Below are 19,416 nucleotides of genomic sequence, written 5' to 3'. Positions count from 1 at the left end.
TAGCCCCTGGCAACCACTGATTCACTGAACTTAATTATTCTGGATATTTTTTATAAATGGAATTTGTATACAGTAAGTGACTGTGTCTGGCTTCTTTCACTTAGCATAATGTTTTCAAAGTTCATCCACAATCCGGCATGTGTCATTATTTCATTCCTTTTATGGTTGAACTAGAGGCCTGTTGTATGAAAAGATTCATGCAATAGGCCTTCCCTCCCCCTGGCTGCCGGCACCAGTTTTCCTCCGGCACCCGGGACCCAGGCCTTCGCTCCGGCCGGAGCCGCCTTCAGTCTTCGCTCTGCTGCTTCACACCTATGTATGCAAATTAACCGCCATCTTTGTTGGTGGTTAATTTGCATATCTTGCTGATTGGCCTATGGGAGGCATAGCGAAGGTACGGTCAATTACCATGTTTGTCTATTATTAGATAGGATAATATTCCATTGTATATAAATACCACATTTTTTTATCCCTTCATGAGTTGATTGACAGGTGGGTTGCTTCCACCTAGTGGCTATTGTGAATAGAACTGCCATGAACATTTGTGTCCAGGTGGCCCTGGTTTTGTTTTTCTCCTCTTCTTTATCAGGGTGATGGAAGGTGCTCTTCAGTCTCTTTCAGACCTGAGGTTCTGGAAGGATGGGGCCAGACCACCCCTCTCAGATCCTCTTCACAGGCAGTTTAAAGAGTAAATGACAGAATTGATAAGGTGGCTAAACCAGTGGGACCAAGTATTATTTACCTGGTTGATAAGTAAATACATCCACTCTTCACATTGAGGCTCAGAAGGGTGAAGTCACTGTTTTTCGGTCAGTGACTCAAATCTGAGCATGATGACTTGCCAGGCTGAGCTCCTAGGCACAGGGCAGGAAGAGGGGAGAGGGGTGGCTTTCCCATCAGCCTGTGCCTTGGTTTTTCTCCTGCCCCGTGCTGAGGGGCCCAACCAAGGCGTGTCTGGAGTGAGGTCGTTTCACGGTGAAGGATGGGAGAGATGGATGGTTCCTGGGAGGATGATGTGGGTATGGGGCTGCCAAACAGTCAAAGGAGCCCCCGCCCCTCTCCGGTTGCATCCTCTCTGCCAGGCAGGTGCAGTGTGTGCTGTCTCCAGTGCTCAGGGGAAGGGAGGCTGGGGCTGGGAAGGGAGGAGGGGCTTACTGCATTGTGTAAGAGACTTTGCCTCTTGTAAATAATTTATTACTATAAAGCATAAAGCAATTTATTGTTCCACATTATTAAGCATTTCGTAGTTTAAGGCAGGTAATTTCTCAATTTATAAAATGTGTTGTCCTGAGCAAAAACCTTTTTCTGTTTACATAGTATTCTGCGGTATAAAAGCTCTTTGTTGTTCATAGAACATTTTGTATAAAGATTTTAGATGGTATACAGAATAAGCATTTATAATCACTTTGTGGTTTAACAAAGCATTTCACAACTTACAACACTTTTACTGTTTCCAAACGCCTTAGCAGCATGCATTGTTATAAAGTAATTTCCAATATTATAAAACACACACATATTTTATTAATTCCTTTGTAGTGTTCACAAAGAAGTTGCCATTCACAAGGCCTTTACTTCTCCCTACAGAAAGCATCAAAATAGAACAGTGCTTAATGATGGCATAAGTGTTTCCGAGCCACCTGACGGGAGTTGACAAAATGCCCAGGACTCATTTGATAACTGTTTACTGAGAATCCACGGTGGTCCAGGCAGCATGCTGAGACTGGTAGTTATTTTCTTCCCCACTTGATGTCAGTTCCAATAGGGAGATGTCCTGCCCTATTGAAACTGACATCAAGTGAGGGAGAAAATACTAAACAAGATAATGGCAGACAGTGATAAGTGCCATGGGTAGAGGACAGAGTGGCAATGATAGTGAATAAGAAGGGTTGGTGAACTTATTGAGAGCAAAGGCTTTCATTCACAGAGCAATGCAAGAATGCTTTCCCAAGCAATTGGTTATCTACAATGTGCTTTCCTGTTTAGAAAGCACTTTGGAAGTCATCACCCCACTTGACTCTAAATTAACTTTGGGAGGTGAGTAAACATCATAAACTAGTGTTGCTTCTAAAAGATGTTATCTAGTCCAACCCCACCTATCAGACATTAGGAGAATAAGGTTAAGAAGTGAGATGGATATTCAATGTCTCAAAGGAGAACAATGGACCGGCCAAACTTGGAACCTAGGATTCTAGGCTCCTCCTGCTTGTCACACACCATCACAATCCATGTTCACAGAAAGGAGTTGGAATTGGGGCTAGTATTGTGGGATGGAGCCCTTATACCCGCTGAATCTGATTGCTAACTCCAGGTAGTTAGTCTCAGAATAGAATTGAATTGTAGGATGCCTCATTGGTGTCAGAGAATTGATGGCAAGGCAAACACAGGGGCAATAAGAGTATTGAGGAAAAGATTACCGGGGAGAAAAAGGAGAGAAAGAGGGCTAAAGGAAAGAAAGGACAAGAATAAATGAGACAAAGAAACACAAAAGATGATGAATGAATGATGAATGAATGAACTTTAATGTGCCAGGTAATGTTCTTATAGTAGGCATGTTCTTATATCTCACCTAGAGGGGGTCAAATATATGGTGACAAAAGATGATTTGACTTTGGGTGGTAAGCACACAATGCCACATACAGATCATGATATCATAGAAATGTACACTTGAAACCTATATGATCTTATTAACCAATGTTACCCCAATAAATTTAACTTAAAAATAAAAGTATATCTTATACTTGGATACAGGAAAATTTGTTAGTAAAGACCTGAACCCAAATGAAAACCTCAAGTCTTTCAACCTGGGACCCAAGCTGATGGGGAAGCAGCACCCTGAGGCAAGTTCTTCTCATACAGATGACAGCAGCACAAAAAAGTACCAAAGCTGGGCCACCAAATTCAGAGACTGTTTGCTTCCTGTTGGATAATGAGTCACATTGTCAAGCCCAACATCAATGGGGCTGGGATACAAAAAATGGGAGAAAATGTTTTCAAATCATATTGTAGAAAGGACTAATATACAAAATACACACTTTGTATATTATACCCTAACAGCAAAAAAACAAATAATCCAATTAAAAATGGGCAGAGGATCTTAACGGACAGTTTTCTAAAGAAGACATACAGATGGCCAACAGGTACATGAAAAGGTGCTAAAAAAAATCACTAATTATAAGGAAAATACAAATCAAAACCACAATGAGATAACACCTCACAGCTGTTAGTATAGCTATTATCAAAAAGACAAGAAATAATACATGTTGACAGTCATGTGGACAAAAAGGAACCTTTGTGCACTGTTAGGAATGTAAATTGGTACAGCCATTATGGAAAACAGGACAAAGCTATCTAAAAAAGTTAAAATCAGAACTACCATGTCCAGCAATCCCTCCTTAGAGTATTTATTTGAAGAGAAAAAATACTAATTAAAAAAATATATATGCACCCCCTATATTTACTAATCAACCTAAGTGTCTGTTGATGGATGAATGAATAAGGAAATTGTGGCATAAATACAATGGAATATTATTCAGCTCTAGGAAAGAATGAAAGATTGCCATTTGTGACAACATGGATGGATCCTGAGGGTATTATTCTAAGTGAAATAAGTGAACAGAGAAAGACAAATATTACATGATCACACTTAATGTGGAACCTGAAAAACAAAAACAAAACCCAACCTCATAGAAAGAGAGAAGACAGTGGTTGCCAGAGATGGGGGATGAGGATAGCCAAAATGAGTGAAGGGGACCAAAAGGTACAAACTTCCAGTTATAAAGCAAATAAGTCATGAGGATATAACATACAGCATGGTAACTGTAGTCAATAATTCTGTATTGCATATTTGAAAGTTGCTAAGAGAAGTAAATCTTAAAAGTCCTCACCACAAGAAAAACACTAATTTGTACTATGTTTCATGAGGAATGTTAACTAGACTTATTGTGGTGATCATTTTGCCACATATACTTATATCAAATCATTATGTTGTACATTTGAAACTAATATGATGTATGTTACCTATACCTCAATGAAAAAATAATTTTGAAAAAAGGTTTGGGAGAGAATAAAAGAAAGATAATTAGAAACAAAAGCATAGACAATGACACAGGGCATTCATCGCTGGAGAATTGGTGACTTCCATCAGTAGGAAGTAGGGAGGAATAAGAAGTAACTGTTTTATGGATATAGGGTTTTCTTTAGGAGCAATGAAAATGTTTGGAACTAGATTGAGGTGGTGGTTGCACAATGTTGTGAATATATTGTGGATGAAAAAGGGGCCACATACTAAATCTGACAAGAGAAATTTTATTTCTCTTCCACATAAAGAATGTCTGGAGCTGAAACCGGTTTGGCTCAGTGGATAGAGCGTCGGCCTGCGGACTGAGAGGTCCCGGGTTTGATTCCGGTCAGGGGCATGTGCCTGGGTTGCGGGCACATCCCCGGTGGGGGATGTGCAGGAGGCAGCTGATCGATGTTTCTCTCTCATCGATGTTTCTAACTCTCTCTACCTCTCTCCCTTCCTCTCTGTGAAAAATCAATAAAATATATTTTTTAAAAAAAAGAATGTCTGGAGGTAGATATACCAGGGCTAGAATGACAGTTCCATGAAACCTTCAAGGATGTAAGTGCCTTCTGTCTTTCTGCTCTGCCACTTTAAGCAAATGGCATTTATTTCTATGTTGTGCTTTTATCTACCTGGTTTCACTTCCCTGTAAGGTCCTAGGTTAGAATGATGATGGGCAAGATTTGTGAGGCAGAAGTGAAGCAGATGCCATTCTTCCTTTGTTTTTAAAATTTAAAAAAGTTTTCAATTTTACTTGACATTTAATATTATATAAATTTCAGGTGTATAGTTTAGTGGTTAGACATTTATATAACTTATGAAGTGATTTCCTCCTGTAAGTCTAGTTTCCAGCTAACACCATACATAGTTATTACAATTTTATTGACTACTAGAGGCCCGGTGCATGGATTCATGCACTGGTGGGGTCCCTTGGCCTGGCCTGCGCCCTCTTGCAATCTGGGACCCCTCAGGGGATGTCGGAGAGTCAGTTTCGGTCAATCCCTACAGGCCAGGCCGAGGGACCCCCACCAGTGCACGAATCCTCTAGTATGCATATAAAATGTTTGGCTAATCTTTTCCCGCCCTTCCCCCTCCCCCCTTCCCTCTGAGATTCATCAGTCTGTTCCATGTTTCCATGCCTGTGTTTTCCACTCCTGCATTGAGCGTCTGCCCCTTGGTGGTCAGTGCTTGTCATAGCTACCAGTCGGCCGGTCAGTCCATGGCTTAGGCTTTTATATATAGAGATATTTCCTGTGCTGTAGTACATCTTGGTGACTATTCTGTAATCCCTCTCTCCAAGGGTCATTGGGAGATTGCCTGAATTAATTAATACATGTGAGAAACATGAAGTAGCTCATGGTCCATGGGGAGCATTATATGTGAGTTAATTCTCATTATTGATCAACAAAGTTTTAGTGAACACACACTACATGTTAATGGATACCTAGGGGCTATAGCAGAGAACACAAAAATCAAAGTCCCTCCCCAAAAATACTTGAACACAGTTTCTCTGGCTGGAGTTTGTAAATTCTAGCAGGCAAGACAGACTAAAAGCAACCAGCATACTGAACAAATAAGGTAACCTCAGCTAGTGATAGAGGCCATGAAGCAATTAAACAAAGAAATATGATGGCTACTGACTGATGGGGGTGTGGGCTGTTTCAGATTGGATGGTAAGGGAGGCTTCTTTGAGGGGGTGACTTCTGAGAGCCAGCAGTGGGTAGGTGTGGGGAGAAGCATTCCCACAGAAGGAACACCAAGGACCTGAAACTCCAGGAGCCATTGGACAATGTATCCTCCTACCTAACTGATAGCCCTGTGAGGGCAGAGATTCTCGCTGGTTTGCTCATTGTTGTGCTTGTCTGCTTTGGTCCCTGTAGACCCTCCATCCCTCAGAATAGTGCCCGCCTGGCACATAGAAGGGTTCATAATAACCATGTGTGGAACAAGTAAGTGCTGTACTTGAACACAGTCCAAAATACTTGAACACAGTTTCTCTGGGTGGGCACGACACAGTCCCACGTTGCACGATTGTTTCAGGGAGTTCATCATCTCCTTCCAGCAGTCTTTGGACTCTAGGCTAGGAACCCTCACTTCTCCAAATTGGAAGCCACATTTCCAAAGTCCCCATCTCTCTCACTTTGAAGTGGAAGTTAAAATGACCGGTTGGAGCCTGAGTGTTGATTCCTAGCTCCTAGCTGGTGACCTTGAGATGTGACCCTGTCCTGGGGTAGGCATGTCCCAAAGGTACATCTGGATGCATTCACAAGGATGGGTGCTCTCCTAATGGAGTACAGGGCTAACTTCTGTACACACGGATGACCGTTTTTGTGTAGCTCATGGCTGTTGTATGTTGGATTCAAGCAAACTCTGAGACTGGGTTTGGTGGCAGAATATTTCTTAGGGAGTGCTGTGGGGAGGAACAAACCCCTGTGGAAAGAAGAAGAAATTGAGGGAAAAGTTAAGCTGTAGTGTTGTGAGATAATAGAAAAAATATATATTGGGTTTTGCCACCCTGTTCCTGCCACAGGACTCCTAAAATCCTTGCAATTTCCTAAGTGATAAGAATGCTGGGAGTATCTATTATTCTAAGATTTGGTCTCTGACTCCATCCTGGCTGGCTCCTGGATGGGGCTGGTCACCAGGAAGGCGAAGCCATGCTTAGAGCTTGGAATTTTCAGCCCCTCCTTCCTTCTCCAGAGAGGAGAGGCGGCTGGAAACAGAGTTAACATTGGCCATGCCTGTGTGAGGGAGCCTCCATAATACAGTAGGAGGTGTGGAGAGCTCACAGGTGGGCGAGCACATCTCCAGGAGGCTGACACACCTCGGGCCTACGGGGACAAAGCTCCTGTGCTCAGGACCCTCCCAGACCTCGCCTTCAGCATCCCTTCATCTGTATCTTTTATCTTATCCTATATAATAAAGAGCTAATGTGCTAATTAGACTGGACGGCAGAACGACCTTCTGGAATGACCAGTGGGTGGAGCCGTGGGGCCACAAGGCAGCAGGGCTACGGAAGACCAAGCCCCTTGCACAAATTTCGGGCATTGAGCCTCTAGTCCTTTAATAAACTGGTAAAGTGTTTCCCTGAGTTCTGTGAGCCACTCTAGCAATTTAATCAAACCTGAGGAGGTATTCGTGAAAGCCTCTAATTAGCAGCCAAATAAGACAGAAGTTGTGGGTAACCTGGGGACCTGAAGTGGCAACTGAAGTGACGGCAGAGGGCAGACTTGTGGAAATCTGACACTATTTCTAGGTAGATAGTGTCAGAATTGAGTTAAATTGTAGCAGTCTGAAGTCCGTGTGGTATTTCTAGAACATTTCAGAGGAACAAAATTCTGACCTCTCTTCTGGGCACATCCTGCCTGCTGGCTGTGGTGTATGGAGGCCCCTGACCTTCCAGCACCCCCTTCACCTCCCAACCAGTCTGTGCAGCTGCAGCCCTCCTCCTGTTACTGGACACGAGACCTGGCCTTGAGCAGGTTTATCTATAGTGTTTGAGTTCTTAACTTCGTACAGAAAAGATTTCACAACACGAGTCCAGGTGATTTGGAGAGAATGTTTATTTATTATTATTTTTTAATATATTTTTATTGATTTCAGAGAGGAAGGGAATAGGGAGAGAGAGATAGAAACATCAATGATGAGAGAGAATCATTGATCAGTTGCCTCCTGTATGCCCCCCAGTGGGGACCGAGCCTGCAACCCAGGCATGTGCCCTAACCAGGAATCAAACCAGGACCTCCTGGTTCATATAGGTCAACACTCAACCACTGAGCCACATCGACTGGGGGAGAGGGGACATTTATTAAAGCTGGGGGCAGTGAAACAAGGAAGGGCCTAGGATAGAAGAAGCAACAGGAGAGGGACTAGATGGGGAAATGAACCTGTGGTAGGCAGGTAGCCAAACATGAGCAAGCAAGACAATGGGCCAGGTGCAGAAGGCCCTGGGTGCCTAGCAAAGGACAATTGTAGGGTGGGACCTCACTCCCGGGATGACCTTTCCTCCCCTACCATATCACTGGTCATGTGGTTTAGATCCCTGACCTTATCCTCCTTTAGAGATGACATTTAGGCCTCAGTTGTATTTCAGCTCCAGGCCCCAAAAAAAGCAGCAAAAACAGACAAGCAATGCCTCAGCTGACCTCAGGACCAACTGCATTGGATAACGACCTGCCCTGGTGCCAACCAATCCATCAGTGGAGACCTAGACCCTGAAAGGACACACCTGGAGAGCTGCTGAATATTGAGATCTCCCCCTGGGACCTTCCCTAAAATCTCCACCCTTAAAACCCTGAGGACAGAGGACCCAGAGTGCTGTCCCTCCCGGGGGCACACCGGAGCCTTTCCCTTCCCCTGCCCTTCCCCTTCTTCCCCCCCCAGACAAGTCACCTTTACCTTCCTCATTCCCAACTCCTAGGATCCTCCCTTTACCTCTATAACTTGTTTCCTAAGCCATTTCTTCTATGAATTATTTCTCCTTCCTCTGTGATTTTTGCAAATAAATGTTCTCTTATAGTTTGAGTCTTGGCTCTTAATTCTTTCCTACCCAGAACTGCTGAACCTGGGTCCCATGTGACCACACCTGGTGCCATTCCCGCTGCCTACAAGTCTAGACTGGGCTGCTTTGGCTCACTAAGAAGTCAGAGAAAGGGGGGCCTTGGGACAGGGACAGGGAGTTAGCCCAGGACAAGCTGCCACTGCCTATTGCTCCCTGGTTGCAAGTCTTGTGTGGATCCTTAGAGTTTAGGAGATGCACGCTGTCGGGGAAGGAGAGGGTGAAGGGAAAGGCACAGGGGTGCTCCTGGAAGGGAGAGCCTGTGCTGGGACCTTCGTTTTTTGGTTTTTAAAAAATATTTTTTATTGATTTTTTGCAGAGAGGAAGGGAGAAGGATAGAGAGTTAGAAACATCAATGAGAGAGAAACATTGATCAGCTGCCTCCTGCACACCCCCTACTGGGGATGTGCCTGCGACCAAGGTACATGCCTTTGACCGGAATCGAACTTGGGACCCTCTAGTCCGCAGGCCGACTCTATCCACTGAGCCAAACCAGTTAGGGCTGGGACCTTTGTTTTGAGGATTTTTATTTTATTTTACTTTTTGAGGGTTTTTAAAGACTGGGAGGTCTTACAGAGGACAATAGAATATTCATCAGCTTTATGCTGGTGCACCAAAATGAGATTTATTCCCTTAACTTCACCCGTCCTTGCGTGTGGTTGGCACAAATGGCACTACTTGGATTTCTGCTGTCTCCCTGAGTAGGTGATTTAAGCTATTTACCCTCTGGTTGGGGAGAAGTGTAAACCATTTACTCTGAAGTGTCCTTGGCTTAGGGAAGGTCGGACTTTGCGATTTACTAGAGGGCTGTAAACTGCTTGGCCTTTTAACTACCTGCATCAGTTTTCCTGTTCCACTTGCCCTGGCTTACTACCCTGTCTCAGCCACTGGCCTGTGAACAAGCCCTTCTTCTGCCAGGACCGGTCTGTGTGGGGTGGGGAATGGACCTCCCCTAGGCAAGAGCAGGAACAAGAACTGAGGTTATATAATCAAAGGTTTGGCCAGGTTGGCAATGGGGAAAGCAGGGATGGGGACAGGGGGCAGGAAGGAGGAAGAGGAGGAGGAGCAAAAGGAGGAGGAGGAATGAGGAAGGGGAAAGGGACCCAGCCACCACCTCTCCAGTCCCAGCTCAGGCTCCTCACCTGGAATGTTGCAGTAGCTTGGTGTCTTTTTAATTAAATTGTCACTTATTGAATATTTATTAGGTGGCCTCTTAAGAGGTGGGGACACAGCAAAGACTGAGACAGCCTGTGTCCCTGCCCTCACTGAGCAGGCACAGCCCAATGGGAGAGACAAACCTACCGAAGAGTGCTGGTCCAGAGGGGTCGGGCTGGATGATGACATCTCAGGGGGTTTGCACAACCAGCCTCTCCTCCCCAACACACTTACCTCAGCCCAGAAATGTGAGCAGAGTGTGAGGCTGAAAGAGCTGAGGGTTGGAATGTGTCCATGTACTTGTGTCAGCAGGAGTGATGCGGGGAGAGGGTGCCTGCCTGGGGACTGGGGAACACAGTGAGGGGCTGGGCTGTAAATCACTGCTGTGAACCCAGCACCAAGAACCATAGATTTCTGATGAAATCAAAGGAAGAAAGTTTCCCTTTCTAAAGGATTCCAAGCTGGCATTTTTTCACTCTGATAACTCACCATAGTTTAAAGTCTGGTTCTCAACCCTTGTTCTAACTGTATTTTCTTAGATTCAGTGTTTATCTACTTGACATCCCATTATTACAGGGCCAATTGTATTAATACTAGAGGCCCAGTGCACAAAATTTGTGCACTGGGGGGGGGGGTCCCTCAGCCCAGCCTGCACCCTCTCCAATCTGGGACCCCTCAGGGGATGTCTGACTGCCTGTGGGATCAGGCCTAAACCGGCAGTTGGACATCCCTCTCACAATCCGGGATGGCTGTCTCCCAACCACTCACCTGCCTGCCTGTTTAATTGCCCCTAACCGCTTCTGTCTGCCAGCCTGATCACCACCTAACCACTCCCCTGCCAGCCTGATTGATGCCTAACTGCTCCCCTGCCAGCCTGATCGCCCCCAACTGCCCTCCCCTGCAGGCCTGGTCCCCCCAAACTGCCCTTCCCTGCTGGCCTGATTGCCTACAACTGCCCTCCCCTGCTGGCCATCTTGTGGCCGTGGGCACCGCCATCTTTGAGGGCATGGCAGTCAATTAGCATATTCCCCCTTTATTGGCTGTGAGCACTGCCATCTTTGCAATGGCGTGAGTGTCAATTAACATATTCCTTCTTTAGTAGATAGAATATTTTCTGTATTCTTGATGCTCTGGCACTGTGGCCTTGCTGACTGGAGAAAGACTGCCCCTTCCAAGACCAGCTGACTCCTAGAGACAGTGAACCACCTGTTGTTGAGCCTGCCTTTCATATACAAGCCAACCAAGGTTCCCAGCCACCCTCTTTAGCTAACTCTCACACACTAAGCTAATATTTTCCCTAAAATTAACTTCCTTAAATCAACCTGGGAAGAAGTACCAGACAACTAGGGATAGCCCCTGTGCCCCAAAGATATCGCAGTTATTCAAATTAGCCAATCCTGGGCTATTCACCCTGCCTGCCAGTGTCCCCAGGAACCCCAATCGCCTTCCTCTCCCTAATTTCTGCTCCTGACTGACTTAGTCTGGCCTGAGCTGGTGGGGGAGGGGTGGTATGCTGCAGGCCTGCTGTGCCTGCAAACAGGGTGTGATGGGCCCCTGCAGGGCCTTGGACCTGGGAAGGCCATGAGGAGGGAGTCACCCTGTGAGGAAGTCACTGTTAGGAGCCAGATCTCCTGAGTCAGCCTGGAAGGTCTTCACAGTTTTAGGATAAAGGTGGAGCCAGACAGGTGGTAGCCACGTGGAGGGGGATGACCTCCTCAAAGAAGCCCTCCCTGACCAACCAATCTAAAGCACCCCCCACCCCCTCAGTCAGCAGTCATCTCTCTCTGACTCTGTCTGTGTCTTTCTCTTTCTGTGTCTCCCTGGCTTTTACTCTCTCTGCTCAGTGCTGCTCTTTCTCTTCTTTTCTGTCACCCTGAAACCTGTTCTCTTGCTCCCTTCTTATTTATACATGATCTTTGCCCCCACTATGCCTCCTGGCTCACTGCCCTTGGAGGGGGTAAGGCGGAGCTGATTATATAACTATTTGTTGTATAATCAAAATTAGTCTGTCCTGGACTGACTGGGGGGGGGGGCGGGGTGAAGGGGCAAAGGGTTATGTATATAATGGGGTGAGGGGTGAATAGAAGGCCAGAAAAGAACATTTTCTTCTTAGCCCTCTCTTTTTGCCTCAGTTCATCAATCTAGTCTCATAGATACCTCTTCCAGCTACATTCCTCCCTGGGTTGGGTAGAGAAATCACCTGACTACATCCCTCACCTGGAGACTGTGTAAATATTGCAGCACCAGAGATAAATAGTTCTGGCATGGACTTGGTGGGGTGATCTTGGAATTTATCCTGAAATTTTATGCAAAATTGTATGCATCCATGAATTTTATATATATATATAAATATATATATTATTTATATATATAAATAATATATATATAATTATTATATATATAATAAATATATATATTATTGATTTCAGAGAGGAAGGAAGAGGGAGAGAGAGATAGAAACATCAGTGATGAGAGAGAATCATGGATTGGCTGCCTCCTGCATGCTCCACACTGCCTCTTGCATGCTCCTCAACCCGGGCATGTGCCCTTGACCGGAATTGAACCTGGGACCTATCAGTTCGCAGGCTGACGCTTTATTCACTGAGCCAAACTGGCTAGGGCTCATGAATTTTTTAAAAGTATATTATTATTGATTTCAGAAAGGAAGGGAAAGGGAGAGAGAGAGAGAGAAAGAAACATCAATGATGAGAGAGGATCATTGATCAGCTTCCTTCTGCACGCCCCCCACTGATCAAGCCCGCAACCCGGGCATGTGCTCTTGACTGGAATCGGACCTGGGACCCTTCAGTCAGCAGGCTGACGCTCTATTCACTGAGCCACCCCAGCTCAGGCCTGATTGTGGTTTTAACTTTCATTTCTCTAATGACATATGGTCTTAAGCATCTTTTCATACACTTTTTTGCCATCCGTATATCTTTTTCATAAAGTATGTGTTTCAATCTTTTGCCCATTTTAAATATTGGGATTTTTAAAATTGTTGGATAGTAGTATTTTATCAGATATGTGATTTAAAAATATTTTCTCTCAGTTTGTAATTTATACTATCATTTCACTTTTTTTGTTGTTATTATTAATCCTCACTTGAGGGTATTTTTCCATTGATTTTTAGAAAGTGGAAGGGAGGGGGAGAAACAAAGAGAGAGAAACATCAATGTGAGACACATCAGCAACCAAGGTACATGCCCTTGACCAGAATCAACCCCACAACCCTTCAGTTCGTGGGCCCACTGAGCCAAACTGGCCAGGGCTATACTTTCATTTTATTGGTGTCTTTTTCAGAGCAAACTTTTTATTTTTATTAAGTATAATTTACTAAATTTTCTTTCATGGAATGTGCTTTGATGTTGTATCTAAAAGCTTATTACCAAACCAAGGTAATAGAGGTTTTCTCTCTCCTTTTCTGAACCATCATGGATAATTAAAAGACTAGTTCTGAATGAGTTGTAAGTGTGTTTGCGTTGGGGGGGGGAGAGTGGGGCGGAGGATCAGAATAGAAGAAAGAGGTGACCGCTGGGAGAGTCAATAGAGGCAGCCTAGAGCTGACTTTTGCTCCAGAAAAGACATCCTAGCAGGAGATCCAAGATCCAGAAGGTGGTGCTTTGTGAGTCATTCAGTTTTCCCAGAATTCCCACCATTTCTGGACACAGGCTGCCTCAGCCCAGCTAGCCAAGTCTTACTTAAAAACCTGTGAGTTCCCTAAGAGATTCAATTTCTGAGTCTGAGAACCCAGACACATGAGAAGGGCACTGGGTTTTGTTTAATAATATGTATAGGTAGGATATAATACTCAGGGATTTTGCTTCAGGACAAAAGATTTACAAATATTTGGTACAAAAAGTGTTGAACACCATTTATTTAGATTATTACAGAAAACAATCACTAGGCCATACCTCAATACTGGTCTTCTCCTCTAGAGATGGTCTCTACATCTCAGACTTTGAAATTGAATGTGCGCACGCACACACACACACACACACACACACACACACACGTAAAGTTCTGATAAACCAACACAAGTAATCTTTGATTATTACTATTTAATATCACCTAGAACTTACTGAATAAAACCCTTTCAAATGAGTTCTCAGGCTATTCTAAATCTTCATCTCACTGCCTTTATTCCTTTATTCTTTTTTCTTTTTTTAACATGACTAATTAGGGCCTGGCAAAGAGAAAAGATTCATCCCTATTCTCTATCAAGACTTTCTAAAAACAGTTTGGTTACCTTATTTGGTGAATGGAGAAACTAAGGCCAAGAGGGTTAGGTCACTTGCCCAGTGAAGAAAAGATGGAGCTGAAATTTGAACCCAGATGTTTGATTCCTAAATGCAGTAGCCTAAAAATGATGTTCAATACTTCCCACACCCAATCGAGACATGTTGAACAAGGGGTTGAGCTGAGGGAGAATTGAGGGACTGGAAATACGAAGAAAGGGGAATGTTCCCAGTGGACTTACCTGGGTGAATTCAATCTACCTTTATTCATGTTGGAGATTATCAGTTATATAACTGCCCACCCACAGATAAAGCAATCTCTTCCTTAATGATATCCATACCCGGAAAACTTGAATCCCAGGGTGTTCAGATTTCTGCACTGCTCATTTCCGAGACCGTATTTAGGCAGGACCTCCAGCCCTGGATACAACCTCTCGATCTAGCACCATGGAGCTGGGAGGGGCCTTCACTATCTTTCTGGCACTCTGCTTGTCTTGTCTGCTTATCCTCATTGCCTGGAAGCAGATCAACAAGGGGGGAAAGCTACCTCCAGGTCCCACACCGATACCCTTCCTGGGGAACCTGTTACAAATTCGTACGGATGCCACCTTTCAGTCTTTCATGAAGGTGAGTCTGTCTACCTTCTCTATCAGAGCTGGAAGTAACTAATTCTATAAACAAATACATGTATAACCTTCCAACTTCTAAAACACACTCTTGGAAACATAGATTTTTTAAAAATGTATTTTATTGATTTTTTTTACAGAGAGGAAGGGAGAGGGATAGAGAGTTAGAAACATCGATGAGAGAGAAACATCGATCAGCTGCCTCCTGCACACCCCCCACTGGGGATGTTGCCTGCAACCAAGGTACATGCCCTTGACCGGAATCGAACCTGGGACCTTTCAGTCCGCAGGCTGACTTTCCAACTTCTAAAACACAGGCTATTGGAAACATAGATTTTATGAACCTCAGAATTCTGACATTTCAGAATCTCAGACTCTTGGAAAGACAGACTCCTAGCACATTGGAACTTAAGACTCACATTCTCAGGACTTTGGACTCACAGTACCTTGTATCCTTAAACACAATAACTCTTGCAGTCTAGTTATCTTAGAACTTTGAAACTGAGTGTCATGAAATCCTAGGATTCTAGAAATTTAGCATTTCAGAGAGAGAAGCATGGATCTTGGGGTTTATCTCATCCAGGTCCATCATTTCACACATGAGGAAACTAAGGCTTGTGGAGGTGTTGGGGAGTCTTGCCCAGCATCACAAGAGCCAAGGCATCTGTGCCCTTTTCTCAATAGTCCTTCCAAGCTCAGGACTTTCCTTTATCTGTTATTCCACATTTGTATTCTCTTGAAATCTCCACCTCCTAAAATCTTTGATTGGTCTATACTTAGTGCTCCAATCAGCCCCATCTTCTTGTGTCTTCCTTCACTCCAGCTCAGGGAGAAATATGGCCCAGTCTTCACTGTGTATATGGGTCCCCGGCCGGTAGTTATTTTATGTGGACATGAAGCAGTGAAGGAGGCCCTGGTAGACCGAGCAGAAGATTTCAGTGGTCGTGGAGAAATGGCTTCAATAGAGCGAAACTTCCAAGGTTATGGTAAGTAACAACAACACATTAACAATGAAAACAAAATGATTGTATCTGCTATATCCCAGGTTCTTTGATAAGTACTCTACATGAATTATTGCATTGACTTCTTTGAGAGAACTAGTAATGTCTTACTAATATTGCAAATGAGGAAGGTGAGGGTGAGAAAGGTTAGGTAATATCACACAATAAGTAGTAGAACCATTTTATTTTGAACCTAACCATCTGACTCTACAGTATCTGCTGAGTTAATTCTGTTCTTATTTTTAATTGATTCATTTACAGTGTATACCCACTGAAGCCCTCATAGCCAACCTTACTTCTTATTTTGCTATACATACATACAGATCCAACCCATAGATCTCTGCCCCTCGATTTAGGTAGATACCTTTCTAGTGTTACCTACACATCAACCTCTAACTGCCCACACCTTTCCATTCAAAGCAGCCTCACATTATTCTTCCTATATTTCATCCATCCATCTAGCCCCATATTTTCCCATCTATTCATCCATTTTCTATTGATCCACTTATTCACTAAAAAAATCACTCATTAATTAGATTTCCTATATACATATCTTTCTATCCAATTTACCTATATATCTATCAATTAACTTTCCATTTACCCATCTATCCACCATTCCATTCATCCATTCATTAATCCTTCCATCATTCATCCATGTATTAATCCTTCTGTCCACACATCCTTCCAACCTTTTACCCACCCATCTCAAACCATCCATAAATCCTTCACTCATCCATTAAGTCTTTCATCCATCCATCAGTCATTCCTGTCATAAACTTTCTTTCTTTCATTAATCCACCAAAATCGTTACATTAAATTTCCAAACATTAACTCACCAACCCATTCACATCTGATAATTTCTAAATATTTTTCACTATATGATAACTCTTTTTGTGTAGGTATATTGATGTACATATGTGAGCTTCTGTGTACATGTATATATATTTCTAAAGAATCCAAGTGGGGCCTGGCCAGCTTGACTCAGTGGTTGAGCATTGACCTATGAACCAGGAGGTCACGGTTCAATTCCTGGTCAGGCCACATGCCTGGGTTGTGGGCTCAATCCCCAGTGAGGGTAGTGTAGGAGGCAGCCAATCAATGATTCTCTCTCATCATTGATGTTTTTTTCTCTCTCCCTCTTCTTTCCTCTCTGAAATCAATAAAAATGTGGGTTTTTAAAAAAATAATCCAAATGGCCCTTACCGGTTTGGCTCAGTAGATAGTGTCAGCCCTCAGATTGAAGGATCTTGGGTTCAATTCCAGTCAAAGGTACATACCTCATTTGCAGGCTCGATTTCTGTACAGGAGGCAACCAATCAATCTCTCTCTCTCTCTCTCTTTCTCTCTCTCTCTTTCCCTACTTTCCACTCTTTCTAAAAATCAATAGAAATAATATCCTTGGATGAGGATTAACAACAATAATAACAAAAAAGAATCCAAATGGTATATAGAAAACAGAAGTAGTCTTCTCATTCCAGGCTACTCTATATGGCATTCTATCTATACTTCCCTCCACATTCCTTTGTAACCATCCCATTCATCCAGATCTAAGTCTATCCTGTAGGAAACTCTCCTTGATCTCCTCAATCACTAGAGCCTGATTCCCTTTTCTCCACCTCAGTGCTAGACTGTTTTTGAGGGTCCTATATGTAGGAAACCTTAGTCTCCCCATCAAGCCTGGGGGGTTGGGAAAGGTTTCCATAAAAGCAGATTCTAGAGCTTTCATAATCTGTCCACATCCTAGTCTAGTAAAGAATTAGACACAGGAAGGGGAGGAGAGGCAGAAGCCTGACACTGATATTCCGGCAGGTGTAGCTCTGGCTAATGGAGAACGATGGAGGATTCTCCGACGCTTCTCCCTGACCATTCTTCGGGACTTCGGGATGGGAAAGCGCAGCATTGAGGAGCGAATCCAGGAGGAGGCTGGCTTCCTACTGGAGGAATTACGGAAGACAAAGGGTATGGGGCCTCAAGGAGGGAGGGAGCTACAGAGTGACGGGGTGGTTGTAGAGAGCTCATAGGCCTTGGTGACAGAAAGCTCTGGAATGGGAGAGGATGAAGAAGATTCAGAATTCACTGTTTCCAGCCAGGTTCCATATAAAAAGTTAACATGAAGGAAACTTAGAGACATCTTGTCCAAAAACTTTAATCAGTGGATCTCAGGGAGTTTGTGAGCTCCTGATATCATATGCAGACTTTGACAATATGTCAGTTTGTGCCTTTTTCTGGTGATGGGACCAAATTCAATTACATATGTATGTAAGCACACACAATTGTGGTAAAAACCACATCACATAAAATTTTACCATCCTAACCATTCCTAAGGGCACTTTTCAGTAATGTTAAGCATATTCACATTATTATTAAACAGATCATTAGAAATTTTTCATCTTGAAAATCTGAAACACTATACCCATTTCATTATAGTTTTAAAGGAATCTGGTCCCCACCCAAAAATAAGATCTGGAACCACCGAGGTCTAGAGAAAAAAAACACACAGGTGCTGAGAAAAACAAAGATGAATAGTTAAGAGACAGAATTGGTGATAATTTCTCTAAGTCAGAGGTCCCTCACCTGGACTCCATGGATACTAAATAGTCTACATAAGACTTTGAATGTCTATATATCTCCAGAAATAATTTTCAAAATTGTATATTTGTGATTATAGGCATTGCTCTAGGGAAATCATCCCCAAATCCACTGTCCTGAGAAGTATCCTGTGTTATAGACAGAGCAGCTGAGACGAAGGGAAGGATTTGCTTAATAGGTCAAATGGAACCATTGATAGAGAGAGACAAACTCCAGCCAGCCATTTAAAAAAAAATGTATCCCTTTCTAGGACTCCTTTTCCAACTTTGTGACTCTCCAGCACAATTAAATACCAATACTAAAAGTAATGATTAAGCTCCACCATCATGTTTTTACTGTTTACTACATGGCAAAGACTGTGTTGAGCATTTTACATGGGTAATTATACTGAATCCTCATGAACCAGTGAAGTGATTACTAAACCAATTTGCATATTGGGAATTGACTCAAAATACAAATATGAAATTACTAACACATGCTATTAGGCAGTGGAGCTAGGACTCATATTCATGACTGAATGATTCCACAACCCATGCTCCTGATTATTGCCTCCAACATAGATAATTTTCATCACCCAGGTGCCCCCACCGAACCCACTTTCTTCCTGAGCCGCACTGTCTCCAACGTCATCAGTTCCGTTGTCTTTGGACGCCGCTTCGACTATGAGGACAAGATGTTCCTGAAGCTGCTGCAGATGATCAATGGGAGTTTCATTGAGATGAGCACACCCTGGGCACAGGTTCCCACCAGCCACCTCTATGCCCACCCCCAATCACAAATAATTAATAACTTGCTATCTTGCATAATACTCCCCACAACCCCAAGAGGCAAGTATCATCATGCCCTGAATCTCCAAAAAGCAAATGGACGCACCTAGTTCTCATACCCTGAATGTTGAGTCCAGCTACCTAACTCGAGATTCAGCCCAGAATGGCCTTGGGTGCCCATTGCTGACAAACCACCTTTGCCTATTCCCCACAGCTATATGACATGTATTCTGGAATCATGCAATATTTGCCAGGAAGACACAATCGCGTCTATTATTTGATAGAGGAGCTCAAGGACTTCATTGCTTCTAGAGTCAAGATCAACGAGGAATCCCTTGATCCACAGAGCCCTCGAGATTTCATTGACTGTTTCCTCATCAAGATGCACCAGGTAACTCATCCTCTTCCTCCAATCCTTTCCT

General features: G+C 43.6%; 1 protein-coding gene across 1 annotated transcript in view; it reads left to right on the top strand.

Moving 5' to 3' along the window:
* The first annotated feature begins 14,458 nt into the window (after positions 1-14,458).
* The window catches only part of LOC102425493 (cytochrome P450 2G1), an 11,152-nt gene continuing 6,194 nt past the window's right edge, over positions 14,459-19,416 (top strand). Inside the window, exons 1-5 of the mRNA XM_006102632.3 lie at positions 14,459-14,638; positions 15,461-15,623; positions 17,448-17,597; positions 18,806-18,966; positions 19,209-19,385. Coding sequence (XP_006102694.1) covers positions 14,459-14,638; positions 15,461-15,623; positions 17,448-17,597; positions 18,806-18,966; positions 19,209-19,385 — 831 coding nt within the window. The remainder of the gene's footprint in view (positions 14,639-15,460; positions 15,624-17,447; positions 17,598-18,805; positions 18,967-19,208; positions 19,386-19,416) is intronic.

This window comes from Myotis lucifugus, unplaced genomic scaffold (assembly GCF_000147115.1).
Source record: "Myotis lucifugus unplaced genomic scaffold, Myoluc2.0 scaffold_421, whole genome shotgun sequence".
Classification (NCBI taxonomy): domain Eukaryota; kingdom Metazoa; phylum Chordata; class Mammalia; order Chiroptera; family Vespertilionidae; genus Myotis; species Myotis lucifugus.
This window is presented reverse-complemented; position numbering and strand designations above follow the sequence as displayed.